General features: G+C 39.1%; 1 protein-coding gene across 10 annotated transcripts in view; it reads right to left on the bottom strand.

Annotated features, from left to right (window-relative positions):
* ADNP (activity dependent neuroprotector homeobox) overlaps positions 1 to 17662 on the bottom strand; it is a 31114-nt gene that overhangs the window by 5804 nt on the left and 7648 nt on the right. For 4 of the 10 annotated variants that reach the window (XM_057401704.1, XM_057401702.1, XM_057401703.1 and 1 more), the window contains exons 3-7: positions 14778 to 14936; positions 13422 to 13467; positions 11952 to 12264; positions 1746 to 1858; positions 253 to 345 (exon numbers count right to left, since the gene is read on the bottom strand). In XM_057401704.1, the coding sequence (XP_057257687.1) occupies positions 253 to 345; positions 1746 to 1858; positions 11952 to 12264; positions 13422 to 13460 (558 nt within the window). In that variant the 5' untranslated portion in view covers positions 13461 to 13467; positions 14778 to 14936. The remainder of the gene's footprint in view (positions 1 to 252; positions 346 to 1745; positions 1859 to 11951; positions 12265 to 13421; positions 13468 to 14777; positions 14937 to 17662) is intronic. The other 6 variants (XM_057401709.1, XM_057401711.1, XM_057401710.1 and 3 more) reach the window with 4 other exon arrangements.

Raw genomic sequence — 17662 nt, 5'->3', positions numbered from 1 at the left:
ATATGCAGTTGTCAAAGGGTCAGTGAGATTTCTTGACCAGTGAATTCTCCAGTACATGGCCATCCATGCCTCTAAGATAAAGACCAGGATTATTACTTTAAAAAACCATCACAGCTTTTGCTGTCCCTTAAATTGATGACAAATGAAGATTAATGGGTAAAACTGCAGCAAAAGCCATTGGCATCTTTGTGCAATGCCCTGTAGTAAGAACCACCTTCAGAATGGGATGTGTCAACATGAACTATTACCAACCTGATTTTTTGTAAGCGATGGGTCCCACAATCCTACATCTTCCCATGTAGTGTTTTTCAAATAAAAGTCATTAGGTTCAAACTGCTTAAAATCCTGGAGAAGGGGGAGATGGGAAGAGAGTACAGAGAATCAAAACCAAAGACCAAAAGCTACCTTAAGCAACTTTTGCAAGCATCCATGCAATCCTCGAGTGCTGCCAGCAGACAGGAGATACTATTAAGGAAGTGTAGGTATTGAAGATGCACCTCTTTGCAGGTGAAGAGTTGTGAATAGTCTCAGTATCATAAAACACTTGAAGAACTATTTTCAATACTCATCCTCATAATTAACCCAAGACTATAATTACATACCTGGCCTTTTTCACAAGCAGTCATAGAATAGAGGTGGGCTAGTGCTATACATCTGAGATCATGTAGACACTTTACCATAACTCTGATGTCTGGTTTATTGTTTGGTCGGGGGGGGGGGGGGGGTGTGTGTCATGGTTTTAATTAATTTCACACAGGCATTCAGATAAAAGTTTTAAGGTTGATCACACGTACGATGTCCAAGAAGCCCAATTCCTATTAAGAAAAGTCACAAAGTACTTTGCGTTTCCTCGTTGCATGTAAGTCAGCAGCACATAAGCACTCAAAAACAGTACTTCCACAGAAATGAAACTGAAAATAACATTGTCCCAGTTCAGAATTTTACCCTTACAAATGATACTTGCTCCACAAATTTTCCAAGCAGGAAGGACTGGCATTTCCTTCTCTCACCTAAATGCTCTTTAAAGAGACACCAATAGGAAAGCCAAAGCAAACAGGTCATCATTTGCTGAGTACCTCAGAGTGTCTGAACTGCCAGCACAGTTGAGTGCTCAGGGGAGAAAGCTGCACTTTGAGAGGGTAGTTACTATGTTTGTCCAGAAGAGTAGCACAAATACTCTTCCCTTGTAGGAACCAACACAGGTACAGAGGCAATTCTTTAACCTACTGTTAGCAGTGACAAACACTTCATGCAAACTTCAGACCATCTTCTGTTCCCAAGAACATCCTGTACCACAACGAGTTCTCACTTCATTCCTAAATGTTTAGTTAGAAAATGCTATTTTAAAGCATCCGACATAAACAAAAGACAACCTACCTTCAACAGGTATCAAGTCAGTCACACAGAGCCTGAAGTGCATCTTGTCTCCACTAAGCTTTCTAAAGAGTGTTTACAGGTACATTTTATCCCAAATTAAGCCCTACTTCATGGGGAACTTAAAAACCAATGCCCAGACAACCAGGCTCAGACAAACTCCCAGAATCATTCTCAGAGGCCAATGCAAACCGAGGGCTGTGGTGTGGGAACAGGACACAGGGGATTCCTCCAAAACTCAAAGTAAAAACTTAACATTTTGCAAAGTAGGTCTAAAAAAATAAATATCATCATACACCGAAGGCCTCCCAGCCCCACTGACTCTGGAGCTCTGAACTCTAACTGCAGCATTTGGGAGGTGTAATACTTACTTCTATATGTTCTTTACAGTATTCCAAACCAATGTCACTAAGTATTTTTTTCACAGTTTTCCGGGCCTTTCTTAAACTGCCAAGGTTGTTGACAGGAAGTTGGAACATAGTTTCTATTGAAAAAGAAAGTAAGAGAAAAGGTTTAAGTCAAATGTGTCTGATGGAGTCTTGCACTGTTAATTAATTACTAGTCATTTTCTGTCTGATTTTACCCATGTAACTCAGTATCAGAGCTGTACCATTAACTAAGAAACTACCATATTTTCTGTCTTATTTGTTCTTAAATGAGCCTGGCCATAAAGCTAGATGCTGACAAACTTGAGAGCACTTGAGAACCCAACAGACTGCTGTAACGACCACTGCAGGAGTAATAAGCTGCATCTGGATAGAACTCTTTTTTAAGTGTTTGTATTTACATGAAGCTTGCCCCCTATTCTCAAGTACTTAAACCCTCAATTTATCTTTCCTGCAGATGCATCCTAACTGTAAGTTGAGCTTCAAGGTCTGTGTCAGTCTTGCAATAGATTTAATGGTATCTCTTCAGTGAGAGAGATGTTTCTTGCGTTCAGCTGCAGATAGGATAAGCTATTAATACTGTTTCCTCCATGTACTGTATTATAGCTTTAAAGGGCCAACAAGCTATTTAGCATACATTCTTTTATTAAGTTGGGGCCTGAAAGCTTGGTTAGAGCCCTTCAGAGATATAAATCACTGGAAAAAGCACAAGAGACGATGGTTTAACACCTCTAAGTGTAGCTGGGTATTTTCCTCCTAGAAGACAACCCTCCCTTTCAGCTCCCCACACAATTAAACTGTCTGTTAATGACTGGGGCTATCCAGCTAAAACAAAGTCTAAGATTTTAAGATACAGGGATTCCCAGATTCAAGCACTGCCACTAAGACTTCTTCCAAACACTAATAACTACTCTTTATTTTGTGTATGCAGGAGTTGTCAGGCTGCCTGCTGCTATTGTTACAGTAAGTGCTTGCTCAGCTACAGAACAATCAGCATCAAGTGATCTGCACTTTAAGAAGGTGCGAAATGGCAGAACATGTACAGTTACTGTGGAAGTGAGGGTGGAGCCAGCCACAAAAAGGTAGGATTTTCTCAAAGAGAAGGGAAGGAAGCTTCTTAAATAGCAAGTGTCAGTTATTTTGTTCCCTAGTCTTCAGGGGCCTGTTGCATCAAGGCTATCGCCCCACAGGATAAAAGCTGCGTTTTTGATCATTAAACATTTCTGAGCCAATTCAGAACTATTGCTTTGTTTGAATAAAAGGTTTGATTCATACCAACAAATTAATGTACCGTAAGGCCAAAGGCTATCTACATCAACTAAAACCCAGCTTTTTTATGTTTGCAGTTTGAAAGTATTTTTTAAACACTTTCGATGCAGAGTTAACAGAAGTTTGCAGCCACTAAGAATTTTAAGACAAGAATTCTCCCCTTTTATCATGAGATCAAGGGCAAGTGCTAGGCTACAAAGAGCTGAGTAAGAAATTCTCAAAGTACAAAGGATATGGGCTGTGATTACAGCAACTCTCTGATCAAAACCAACCGTTCTATATGCACTATCATGCAGACTGCTTAAAAGTATTACCTGTCTGTTTGCACACTAGCCTTTTTATCTTCATACTTCTACCAACTTTTACTGGGCAAGGCTTTAAGGCAGTCACTAACACTGTTTAGTTTCAGAAAAAACAAAACTGACAAGTTCTGCATGTAACAGTGCTAGTACAAACCACTTCAATCAGTTTCACAACCTACAAGTACTGCTGCTAGGCTCTAGTCTCTTCAAACTCAATGAATTCAGAAATAGCTCCTGGGGAAAAGGATAAAACTATCATGACATTTAGAATTCATATCACAACTAGAAATTAGAAACTAAATGGAAACAAGCCTGAGTTTATATAAAGATCTACAGGAAAGTTTTCAGAAGTACCAAAGCAGCTCTGATCATTAAGGATTTTGGTACCTGTACTGGAGCTGGCCACTGTCACAGATTACCAGATGCAAAGAGTGTCATTTTAAACAGCCCTAGATCCAAACTAGGAAACTAAAGATAGTAAAATAAAAGAGTGCAGACCTTGCCTATAAACCTCAGGGATTCCAAATTACTCACAGTTACTTGCAATAGTGAAGTCAGACACATCATGCAAAGTGACTAATGATAATAATTTTCAAACAGCACAAGCTGGGGGGGGGGGAGAAGAGGTATTTTAATGTCATGTATTAATTTTCTCCAAGTTACAGGGACTTTGTATAATCAAAACCATCTTGATCTCTTCACATACAACTCTAAATGCAAGTGTATTCATTTCTGTGACTGCAGAGGTGTTTCAGTTAACTCTAGTTTCAGTGAAAAGGATTAGAATTGGAAAAAATTTAGAACCAAGTTCATAAGAAAAGCATCACTGTTCTGTATCTTATCTGGCACCTTCATTTTAGGGATACTCAAACACACTTTAGAAATATGAGAAATTACCATTCTAGTGAAATACCTTCTAACAGAGTCACTTACAAGTCTCATAATAGGACCCCTAATGAAGCTCTGAAGAGCACTTCTACAGGCATTCTTTGCCATCTTGGAGAAGGTGAGGATTAAACAGATCACGGTAGTGAATTGCTCTCTTCCCGGTTACTCCCTCTAAAGCCTCTAATGACTTTGTATGGGAAATCATGAACTGCTCTTTTTAAACGCTGTATCCATTCTCATCCTTAGTCTTTTATAATCAAGTATTTCATCTGCAACCCAGACAGCACCCAGGCCTGAGACACTCCCTATGTGACTGTGAATGTGATTCATGTCATCCTTTCTGACTGCTACTCACTCCTGCCCAGTGAATTATTTTTAATCCTCATAAAGGACTAGGAAATAAGGGTTGAATCTGAGGTTTAACTTCTTTTTACTTTGAAATTCTTAATTTAGCCACATGTCCCTTTCCTCTTTCTTATATTAAGAGCTATTTCTTAAGGCACACATTGACGAGAAAAAAATCACTGTCTACAGACACAAGATTTTATAACTCTGTACTATGTGTATAAGGGTTTGATTAAGTAACTACAGTATGTGCCAAGTTCTGCCCTGCTCTTCTATCCATTCTTGCCCAGGCTCTGGTATCAGTTTTACTGCATGGGCACCCCTGGGCACAGGCTATATTCTGTTACTTGTACTGAATATGCTTTTGGAGTAAGTAAAAATAAAAATAATGCCATTTATGACAAAGTACTAGCACATAAATGGTGGAAGAGCTTTTGAAAATGTTAATGCTTATTTACCTTCCAAACAGGAATTTTTGTTGAGAAATTGTATTAAAAAATTTAAGACCACAAAGAGTACAATTACGTATTTCAGAGTAATATTAGATTTAGTTACTTCAATAAATATAATTAAAAATTCTTTACTAAAAGAATGTAATTTTGCTTCAATTGTGAAAACAGTATCTGATACAGCTTAAAGCTGAGCCAGGTCCATTTTAAATGCATGCACAGTAATAGAAAATATTTAACAGCAGGGCTGAGGACCAGCAATGCCAACTCTGTGAAGTATTAGTAACAAATTAGCTCAAAAGATGGTAAAGACTAATGGGAAAAAATGCTGTCGTCTGAGAATTCCAACTCCTAACAGCTTATTGCTTAGTGCAAATGCTTTAGTAAGGTTGCGTCCTATTTGCAATACTCAAGTAGTACCATTTCCTCTAGGTTTGATCTGTAGTTGAAATCATAAGTGAAGTTTAACACTTCTAGATGGAAAAAGCAACTCCAATTTGCAGTTTCTTCTCCTAGGCCAATCGCTATGAAATGGCTTTCAAGGCTGAGCCCACTGTCACTTTTTTTATGACTTAAACCAGATCTGACTTGGGTGATACTAGAACTGCATTAAAGGGAAACCAAAAAAATACCACATAGTGCAAAGCAGATTTATATCCTCCAACACAGATTGCAAATTGGTAAGAAAATATGCTCCCTTAATTTTCAATTCCCTCTCTTCCCTAAGCAGAATTGAAGGCATGGCTCTGAACACTAACTTACAATAAAGTAACATGATTTTGATTTAACTCAAGAACATCCACTGATTCAAAGCTCTTGCTGCTGCAGTTCATGGAGCCAGAGTGAAAAATATTAATGTAGCCAAGCCATTAATCATGGCTCCACTAATTCCTTTTCTCTATAGGCACTGAGTAAGCATTGCTCTCACTCTATTGCGTTGGTTCAGTGATGGTTCAGTAGCTTCTCCATAGCTACCTGTATGCTCTAATTTTTTCATCGAGATTTACATGAAGCAGCACAGGCAGGTGTGTTCGGGATTTGAATGGAATGGGTATTTTCAAGTGAACTTCAAACCCAAGGAGATAATGTCCTAGCAATTTTATTCCAGAATAACCCAAGGTATTAATATCCACTAAACAAACATCAGTGCATTAAAACATTACATTTTAAAGCACCTAGCAAGTTGTGGTGTTTCCTTCAAAACCAAAGTCCCCACTTAAAGAATATTCTCATTTTGCTTGTAAAGAAACCTTTTGTTTTTTCTCATAACAAAGTGAGTCAGGACAGAGTTTGTCTTCAGGCAATAATCACTTGTAAACTTGAAAGTCAGCCACAAGTCTCAATCAAATAGCTTATTTTAGTACAAAATGCCACTAACAACTTCTTCACCAAAAGAAACAAATGCTTTTTCTTAATTAGCATGTCCAATATACTGAGACACGCCAAATACAACATGATATATATAAACTCAAGTGATAAGGAAAGCAAATTTAGGACTGCCTGAAAACAAGATCTCTACTGTGTCTGCACCATCTTGCTGCCTCTGCCCTTTTGCCTGCCTCAGTCTTAAAGAAATCATCAAGATCTTCCTACTGCAGCACATCATAACTACCTAAGGATATAATTAGATCTTCATTTGAAAACTTAAGCTCAACCTTACTTTGCAAACTCTGCTTGATACCTGAACCCAACTCACCTGATCTTAAGAAAACCTTTAAGCAAATAAAATTCCTTTTATTTAGCAAGTTTCTTGAGAATTTGTCCATAGCTAGTGGAGATAGTCTGGTATTATTAGTTTGTGACTACAAAAAGCTTTTAGCATTTCCATTCTTTTCCATTTACAGTAAGTAACTCCAATTTTAAGTGCAATATACACAACACTGCTGGTACATCCTTGATTGTGGACATCACAATCAAAAAAAACCCAGCTGGGATTAAGCAGCATCTCAAATCATCACTTAGACATTAATGCTATTCTGGAAATGAGGTATCCTTTTCTGATCAAAAGCTGATGCCTAAGAGAGGACACCTGGAACATCTCTTATTTACACATCATCTACACTTTAGAGCTGGATGGAGAGAATAAATGATTACTGAAAACAAAGATCAACAATGTCCTTATAAGAAATATCCATGTAGGATCTTCAGGTGCCTCAGAAAATGGATCAAAAACCTAGTGACAAGAAATCCTGAAGAGATCCCTCATCCTTAGTATGCTGGTAACACAAAACACCTGACAGTCACAAAATAGGTAAAGGAGGCAGACTAACTCAGTAAGAAATATCAGGAACCTTCTTTTGCTCTGTATTTAAGCAGTACCAAGCACAAAGGCCTAGTCCACAGCCAGGTACCAACACCTAGAATAATTCAGTAGCCAAACATAAACAGGAAAAACAAGCTATAAAAGAGCAAAATATCACTGCTAAATTAGAAACAGTGTACTTCAGGTTTTTATTTCATATGTGACTATTTCAGACAAACGTTATGCAGTACTATTTCACTTCTACAAGGAGCTAAGACAAGCTTCCTGGCTAGTGCATGTGTTAACAAAAAGGCCTGAACGAAGTACACTCGGATCTTCATCCAAAAATCTGAAGGGGGTATGGGATGGAAGCTTTTTGTGGAAAAGCAGGGAATATTTGCAAGGTAGGCAGAGGAACAACAGTTACGAGACTTCACAAAATACCACGTACCAAGCGTGTACAAGGTATTGTGCTTGGAAAAACTGAAGCACCCTCTTTGGCTTTAAAGAGGCTGGAAGAGTCCCAGGAAGGAAGAACTTAATCTCAAGTGCGGTTCTGATATGTGCATCTTATAACCTCAAAATTACGGCACAAAATGGCTACAGACTTCTGAAGTCTGAGAATTCCACAGGACCTGGCCAGCAGCTCAGTTCCCTCAATAGAATCACATCCTGAAAAGGGAATGGGCCAGGACATACTATAGGCTGACTGATTTAAATTAATAATTATGGCCAAGGTTTAGGCAGCAACTAAAAATGCAGGTGAAAAGAGGCACCAACACGGCCCCTCAGTTGTTTAAAATCAAAGGCTCCTTCAGTGTTTTCAAAGCACTCAGGTTCACTGCCGTAATGAAAAGGGACCTCACTTCAAGGTTAGCATTGTTTCGCAGCAAAAGGCTTTTTCTCTCTACTCAATGGTCTAATCTTCTTGGTAAGAGAAAATACTAGGCAAGGGAAAAAAACATGCACCACCCTGAAATGCTCTCAGGAGCACCAGTGTGAGCAGGAGAAAAAAATCTGCTTAGTTTTAGAAACTGAATAGTGCAAATATCCTAAGACAGGAAATCAAGACTTCTAATTTTATGGCATGACAAAAAAACCCAGAAAGGAAACAAGGTCTGGCCCAGGAATTAACCACCACGTAGTCACAGGGAAGTTTCAACAAACCCCACATTCTTCAGCATACCACTTTATTTTTTTTTTAAAGAATACCCACATTTTAGCCATTAGATAGACTGCAGGGGCTTCCAGCTCCAAATTACCTCTTCACCAACTTGCTACTCTCACTAGTGCTTCGAATTCCAGATGGAAATGATTGCAGGCACTATTCTAAAGACAACCAGAACGTGAAGTCTGACATATCCTTCTGTTATGTTATTGTAAGTGATTTTAAACCACTTTTAGCATTTAATAAACTATCCCTACTGCATCAGCTTCAAGCACAAGTTAACATGCCCGTGCAGTTCAGCCCTTTAACATGAGTTACCAAGGGACTGGAAGTACTTAAGAGAACTGAGTCAAGAAAGGAGTTAAGATTACTGTGCCATTATATAGAAATTAATGTAAAATACATTACTGCATGCCTGCTTTATATTGTAACATACTGCAACAATGTTTATATTGTCTGTATAATGTTTATAATGTCTATATTGTAACAGTTAACAACAGTCCTCCCTTATGAAGGAATACTGATCTCATACATAATAGGCTATATTCACAACTTGAGAACTATAACCTTAGAGGAAGGGAGACAGGATAAGAAACATGAGAGGAAGGAACAGCAAAACCCCCACATTAGTCAAATTATCAGAGGTGTTAAAAAAGAAAGCTTCCATCTGTCATTAGACCCCCCCAAAGCTCCTTCTATTTCACTATAACTAAAATCTTAATTCTCCAGAAGGTCTTTTGTATTTTGGACCTCATCAGAAGAGCTGTCTTGCAGCCTGCTACCTTTGGTACCACCAGGTAACAGATGTTAGCCGGTGTCAGCTCTGCCAGCTTTAGCCAGAACAATGAAATAGAGGATCCTGTAGTGTACAGCTTCAAAGCACCCGCAAGGTAACAATGCTATTCTGATTGTGGGAAAGATCCATCACTTTCAAACAAGACAGCCTTTTCCTCTCAACTCAAATCTTCAGCAAATATTCCATATCTGCCTCATCATGTCATTTTCATTTCTGGATATTATTTGAAGTGCTTACTGTGCTTGCTTCATGTTTGAGCTTTGTTACAGCTCTAACAAGCAGCAAGCATAAGAAATTTCTAAAAACACAGACCTAAAGAAATCTGGAGGAAAATCTTGCTGTGTAAAGGAACCCGGACAGAGGTTTTCTTCTCTTTATGCTTAACTGAAAATGACACCATTTCCTGACTACAACACTGTGGGTTTGTACCATTAGGAAAGCCTTCCATGAGCAGCCAGCACAGAGCTGTAGGCGATCCTAGACATCTCACTGAGGAAGATGTCTTCACAAGGTTTGCAAAGTGCATCACTGTGAAATGGGAAGTGAAACACAGTTATGGAATCCCCCAAAGCTATAAACAAGAAAACCCTAGTCCCTGGTGCATCTTCCTTTTACTCAGACATCTCAAACCCGTATAAGCAGACTAGAGATCCTAATGCTCCTTACAATGGCCGTTAATTCTGCTGAAGCCCCCGTCCAGTGGTGGAACCAAGCCAGTGGAACACGTGTTTTTTAATTTCCCTGTTTTCCTTCCTCCCTCCATACAAGAAAAGTGTGGTGCCAACACTGCTGGTGATGCTACAGGAGTAACTGCAAAGTCACTAGCTGGTTATTCCATTTATTTCCTTTGGAAATGTATGAACATAGTTCTGTTTATCTAAGTTGACAGAACTGAGAAGCAGCCGTCAATCAAGAAGAGGAAAGCTACAAATCAAAATTTCCTAGTGAGTCCTGAGTGAAAATCAGGAATGAAGAAAAAAAGTTACAGAAATAAAAATGAGGCCCCTGGAAGCAAAAGCTCTTTTTTACATGAATTTATCAATTTTCTTGACATACAATTTATTTTCTCACCTGATGGTTCTCAGGCCTGCAATGAAAACCTCACAGGAAGACACAGGTGGAAAGCTGCTACCTCATTGTGAGAGCATTTTTCCCTCACAATGAAATACCTAAAGTTACTCATTATAATAAGTAACATTTACTCCTTATCCTTCCCCTGAAACACTCTAATTTTATTTTTGGACTCAACTGAAAGGACCACCACTAAAAGAAAAAGCTTTATGCATATTCACAATGTTGACAATTTTGGTTTTGTCGAGTAGTAAGATTATTCAGCCACATTCAGTACAGAGCCATAAAGGAATCAGCAGTCCTGTTATTTACACAACTCCCTTATTGTGGCTGTGTCCTTCCACGCTGCCTCTATAACTGATCAGTCAAACCAGGGGAGCAGAAAGCTCTTATGGAGTACAAAAACGTAGATCTTTAATCCTAAACCAAACATATGTTAAATACAGAAAACCAAAAGATGCAGACAACTGACTCACTTTCTCATTCCTGGATAGGTAGTTCTTTACTCCTGATTAGAGGTGGTACTGATGAATTGTGACAGCCCTCTCCAACAGTGCTTACTGTGAACACCCTTGCAGGCAAAGCAACCTAATCTTTCAAGAAGGGCTCCACAACCCCAGCTGTAAAGATGGGAGCAAACACCCATCACGTGGGCAAAGGCACCATCCCTTTTACTTGAGGGGCTAAAGTTTCTAAACAGGCGTAGAAAGACTTCCAAAGGCCTAGACCTCATCCAGTATAAATCCACTGGCTGTTTCATAAGCTACAGCTCATGTTCTAGGGCTACTGCAAACCCCCTGTGCACAACATTTTGTAACTCCAGATAAAAATAAAATATATAAAATTTAATTAAACTCCAACGTTAGAAGGGGTCTGCCTACTACAGTATAACTATCCACTGGTTATCAGTTTTATGGATTTGATGCCAAGGCATTGGCTGAATTTATCACGTCAAATGTGACGACAATTGATTTGGTGCCAACACCTTAGATGTCATGACACAGACAAGTGCATCTCTTCAACTGATTGCTTGTTAAAAGCATTCTGTGAATTTTACACTTCCATACAACTTTTGTTAAATAATTCACCCTGGGATAAACCGGGAGATGTAACTACAACTATCTCTTGGGCACATTATTAAAAAGGATAAAATAAAGCATCAGCTTTACCTTCTCTTATGAGCACGTTTGGTTGATCCTTCCTTTCCCAATGCTCTCATTTACTCAAGATTATGAAGACTGAGAAAGCCTGGACTTTTTGGTGGTCTGAAACACAGTATTATCACCTGTACTGCTGGAGCAGGTATTAGGTGTGAGCAGGTGTGTAAACCAGACAATTTTATAAGCAATATGTAAACCAGCCCTTTTCTATCCCATTGTGACTTTGAGTTTGTAGGCATCTATACTCAGATCAATCTTGTCTTAAAATAATTAGCTGTGTAAGAACTTTAGTGCACTAACAGATTTCCTATCAGTTTGAAACAAAGATACCAGTATTTTCTGTTATATCTGCAACATGCTTATGAAATGGAAATGTTCTTACTCTATCTTTTCCCCTCTCCCTCATCATCCCTCTGCTGCTTCAAAAGGTCCGTCCTTTTCTCACTTTTTCCCCCTCTCCTCATCTTTTCTTTGCTGGCTCTTGGCCTTCTTGGTCCTTACCTCGCTCATTTTCCCTCTTCTCATCTTCCCTTTCATAGCACCAATTCATAGCGTCCACATTCTTTCGTCGTTCTCTCTCATCCTGTCTCCACCGCTTCTTGATATCTTTGTCCTTAACTTGCTCATTTTCTCTCCTCTTCTCATCATCCCTGTGCCATTTTATTGTTTCTGCATTTTTCTGCGGCTCCACGCTTCTTTTGAGATAGTCTTGTCGCCTCCTCCTCTTTTTTAACATATCCCTTTCCCTGGCACGAGCCTGCTTTTCTTTCTGGGAAAGAAAAGCTTTACGGGGCATCATGAGCTGCTGCTGTACCTGTAATAATATCGTATCCATGGAATAATATACTATACATGCACTCAGTCAGGCACCAACAACTCTCATTTGGAGCTGAATACTTCAAATACTAAGCCAAGATAATTTACTGCTTCTCTTCCTTTCACAACCCCCTGCTAGCTCCACATTAGGTAATGACAGGCAAGTTGCTATGTTCAGCTACAGGCAGAACACCTAGCTGGCACCTCTGAATTGGTGCACATCCAGCACTGAAAAGTCAAGCCCCTACAATCCGGGGCCTAAGCAGTGTGATTTCTTTCCCCTCCCCCTTACAACTTCTCCCACAGAGTTTTTAGCAGCCACTTGGCATCCCTACATCCGATTGAAGAACAGGCTCATAGGAGAATTGTGAAGGAAACTTGTGAATGTCCAAGCCTCAGTTTCTTCTCTTAATGGAGATAACCTTTAAGGAAACTTAAAGGTGCTCATTTATGTTTTGTGACCCCTATCTCTACCGAATTTGGTTGAAAATGGCCAACTTTGTTTTGGCTGGGAGGAGGGAGAGATTAGGAGACAAGCCACAATCTGAAAAATTGTATAAGCTTTGTTTCCTTGGGAAATGTGGCCAAAACATTTAACTGCAGTCAGTCCTGACTCATCTACTCAGACTTCCTCCAAGTAGCTATTCACAAGAACAAAGGAGAAAAGAATGTGACCGTTTACTTGGAGTTCTGCTGAGGTATTCCTGATGAGTGGGGCTTTCAGGTTTTGTTGGTTTGGGTTTTTGGTTGGTTGGTTTTAAAGAAGTATCAATGCAAACCACCTTTCAGCAAATTCATTTACTTTTGGTCATTTCTCTGTAGTCACCCAACACATTCACATCTTTAAATTCACTGCTGTTAATAGCTGCAATTTTGAAATCATGGAAAACAAGAGAGAGCAAAGAAAGAATTTATACTATTAACTAATATCCTCTGAATACTCCTCTGTACACATTGCACAATGTTTCAGAAATGACATACTGCAGTTGTGGCCCAGGTTTGGGGGTTTGGCTTAGGTTTGAATTTTGGTTTAGAAGAGAGTTTTGCAGAGGTCTAAGCAAACTGAAAACTGCAGAAAGGACAAAATTACTAGATTAGAAACTTAAGCAAAGCCTAAAACAGAATGAAACAAATGTACTTTTAAAATTTAGCTACCTTATGGAAAGCACTTGTTCCCAGCATGCAATACTCCATCTTTTTCCTACAGAAAAAGCAATGTTTCAAACCCTTATTCTAAAAGCTGTTCCTTTTCCCTACACAATACACCGCCCCACACACTTAAACCCACTACTCTTGCAATTGCCTTTGTTAGGTACAGATCATGACCCCATGGTTTTCATTCTAATAATTCAACCCCAAATTTCTTAATATCCATAACAATACTAAAAGGGAAGGGCTGCAGCAGAGGGAAACAGCATAATCAAAAAAATGCATGCAGTTTGGTAACAAGTTAGTGCAGAATATTCAGATTATCCTAAAAACTACTTCATTCAAAATATGCAGGATAGCTCTCTATAGACACCCTGGGTTTAAGTATTAACTATTTCTCAATAACAGTTATCATTAAGAACAGAAAGCAGTAAGAATCCAGGATCAACATCGTAAGTGCAATCCAGACACTAAATCTTTAAGACAGCTTTCATTTCTCTACTGGCCGAATGCCAGTGCTGCTTTCCCACTGTTTACTAGAGCAAACTTAACTTACTAACTTTAAATATACATTATCATTTTATCAGCAACCTGATTTTATTCCAATAACAACAGCATGAATAAAATTTAAAGTAAACCACATTTCATGCATTCTTCCTCCCCCCCACCCTCCCAAGGCAAATACTGACATCAAAAATCTGACATTTAAAATAAATTCTTTTGGGACTAATTATTTTCTTTCATTTGTTTTGGTGGTCTTGTTTTGGAAATTGTTCCCCCGTTGGCTTTATCTTATCATTGCACTGTATTGTTCCCTCCCCTCCCTTTATACATATCCAAACCCACTTTGACAGACCAAATTATAGACAAATGATAGAAAATAGCTTAATAAAACCCATTTCAGTTGAATTTCCAAACGGAAATATTTCAATTGAGATTCAAATAAGAAATGTTACATTCCAAGGAATAACTTAAAGGGACATTCAACTTAAATTACATGTATTTCAACTTCCATATCACAGATCACAGGTTTTTCCCCAGTGCAAGAAAGTACTTTTAGGTCATTTCTCTTGCAGTCAAAGTAATCTTTCACTTTTGCTTCTGCTGGTTTTAATAAACCAAAAGAGGGGAGGAAATTTGAAGCAGAAAACTGATTAATACACAGTGAAGATGCCAGACTGCGCTCAAAGTCCACCCCCCCCCCCTTTCCTTGAGTTCAAGTTGATGTTCCTTTAAGTTAAAACTTCCAAATGTCAAGAATAAACAAACAGAACTATCTTTTCAACTATTTTTGCCAATACTTTGCCAAATGAAAATCTTAATTCTTCCCAATCTACTCAGTATAAATTATGAGGCATTTACCTCCGAAATTAATGGTGCTTGGGCGTCTCAGACTCATTGGACAAGTTTCATGCAAAAGCCTCCAAAAATAATTCTCCTTCCAGAACACCCACCTCAGGGATTATATTACACCTACTGTGTGAGGCCAAAGCCCGGACATAGAAGAAGGATCATATCCTGCTGTACAAAACAAAGTGTTAAAGATAAGAGATGAGAAACGTAGTAAGGGCAATCTTACATTTATAATGTATGTTCCATTGCAAAGGACTCCAAAGCTAATTATAAACCATGTTTACGGTACCTTTTCTGACACAGAGCTACTGTGGAGTGCACTCCAGCAAGTCAACAGTGCTGCAGGAAGTTTTAGCAGGTTTGTGACTTAAACACATTTCAGTGGGTGATGCTACCTGAGGTATTTTTTAGTGCTCAGATTTCAATGAAGTTACCCAATTCAGAAATCCAGCAGGACAAAGAGACAAATGCTCCTATTCACATTTCACAGAACCTTTTGAGGGAAGGAGTTGTCCTCAGTTTAAACCTCACCTGAGCTATCAGTACCTGCAGCATAGCTGCACCCTCTGTAAATGAGGTACACATGATGAGTATCAACAGTGCTTCCTTGTACAGGTAATTTTTCCTAGGAGGTAACCATACAAACGCAGTCCCACATTAAATTACAAGACAATGGGAGATCAGAGAGGTGACATGGCTGTCAGCCCCCACCCTAAGGACATACATTCATTTGGGAAGCATTCAAATGAAAATTTCCAGTTACAATGCTGCTAGTAGGAGGGAGGATGTGAGGTTTTGGGTAATGGCATGTAAATGATTGTACTTCTGTAGGAAGTCTGGTACCTCTTCAACCCACATCACCCATGGGCAGAAACTCAGTCTTGAACAGACTGGAAGCACACGACATAACATCAGTATCGTGAAGTCTGGAACAACCAAATCTAAAGTTTACAAGAGCAATATCTGTCCAGTCATTTATAGTTACTTTTTCAAGTAATACAGGTTTTTATGGTTTAAAAACATTACTCAGACAGAACATCTGCAGCTTCAAGTACAGACTGTTTTTCAAATATCACTAGCCACCTCTTCAAATAGGGAAAGATGATGGGTTATTTTGTTTCATACTGGATTATTCTCTGACTAGAATTTGTGTCCCTGTACCTCTACCAAAGTCCAGATTACCTCTCTCCTGCTGAATCCTCATTGCAGAAAGCACACCTATGGATGAGGATTGATCAGCCTTGAGAGCAGGTTAGTGACAGTGTATCATGCTAAAGACACAAATACTGAGCACTGGGAAGTACTTCATCCCACACTGGGCCTCCCAAAGACCGAGGATCATTTCCCTGCATTGTGTTGCTGACAAGAATCACCAAGCACCTAGCATTTTTCTGACTTTATATAATCCCAAAATCTTTCATTTTAGCCCTTATTTTGATAGTATTTTAAGCTTGGTTTACATAGAACAGCACAATACAGGAGCATGTAACAGAGCTGGCAACAGCTGTATGTTTTTGAGTAAGACTGTTCATGAAACTGCTCTTTATCTCCCTATTCCAACTGCATTTAAAACAAGGTCTACTTTTAATCATTTGCCCAGCTGACTGCATTTAGAAGCACATTCTAAAAAGCCACCCATGAAGTAACATTTGCAAAGAAGGCTGTTAGTGCAACACTGAGTGAAATCTCTTAAAATGCAAGAAAAATATGGAAGAAAATTAACCTACTGATGGTTCCCACAGCAATAGAAAAGCAGCCTCCTCTTGTATGCAGATTAAATGATCCTATATAGTATGATGGTGTGTAATATTCTATGTTCACATGAGGACAATGATGGCCTGTCCCTGCAGCAAAGCAGGACCTGACAATTCCAGGACAGCTGAGCAAGGAAGAGTGATAGTCAGGAAGCAGAAAGGTATCTCAGGGAAAAGCAAACAGATCAAAAATAACATCAGGAGAAGCGTAAGGGAGAACGAAGAAGTTGGAAGAACTGAAAACTATCAGAAACTTCCTTGATAACAATTAAATATCTCCCCTCCCTGCACTGAGTGAATGAAGAATCTACTCCCAACATGTCTATGGCCGGCCTATATTATGCATTTTCATTTCCTTCTGATGGACTCTTCTCTTTCCTCTTTATTTAAGCGTTTCTGGCCTAGTTTGCAGAGGGCTATGCACCCACATCTCCTGTGAAGGTAATGAGATTTGCAGTTTAACTGCACATCTGAAATGCCAGACAACTAAGGGCTCATTTTCAAATCCGCTATAATCCTAGGATGGAGGCTGTTTTGTAACAGCATGCGCTCCCTTCTCATGGTAACATTTTAAACAGCATCTCCTCAGCACAATCATCTGCAGCACCAAGCTTCTGCCCATGTAACGTGGACGTCTTTAGCTAACTTCTAACACACACCTCTCAATTCTAACCAGGTAACTATTCTGTGTGTACAGCTGCCATGTTAGACCAGCACTTGAATTCAGCCCTAGGCTAACACATCAGCAAGCACAAGCCCCCAAGCCCTTTAACTTTTTTCTATAGGCAAAGTCCTTCAACTTTAAAACAGGATGAGGCACATTGAAAAGATAAAAAGTGAACAGAAAACCCAAGTCACAGCCTCTGGAAAACTAGGATTATTGGAACTGAAGAAAATGAACAAATTTTCTCACTGGTCAAAGCATTGTAAAACTTCTGCAGCACTGTGTGCATGAAACTGCTGCTACTGCCCCTCACAAACAGTCTATTTCTTTAAAGTCTTTGAGTCAAAAAAATAATAGAAAAAACCCTAAAAATCTCTTCAGAGATTAAATCAGCCACCCCCAAAAAACTGCCAAGTGGTGTGTCAAAAAGGATTGTTTCACACCACTTCTCTGACATCCTGTGTAAATACTGCTGC

This window comes from Pezoporus wallicus, unplaced genomic scaffold (genome assembly GCF_028554395.1).
Source record: "Pezoporus wallicus isolate ANWC-B61680 ecotype Strahan unplaced genomic scaffold, APGP_CSIRO_Pwel_v1 contig_9238, whole genome shotgun sequence".
NCBI lineage: Eukaryota > Metazoa > Chordata > Aves > Psittaciformes > Psittacidae > Pezoporus > Pezoporus wallicus.
The sequence above is the reverse complement of the archived record's forward strand: the minus strand, read 5'-3'. Positions and strand labels throughout refer to the sequence as shown.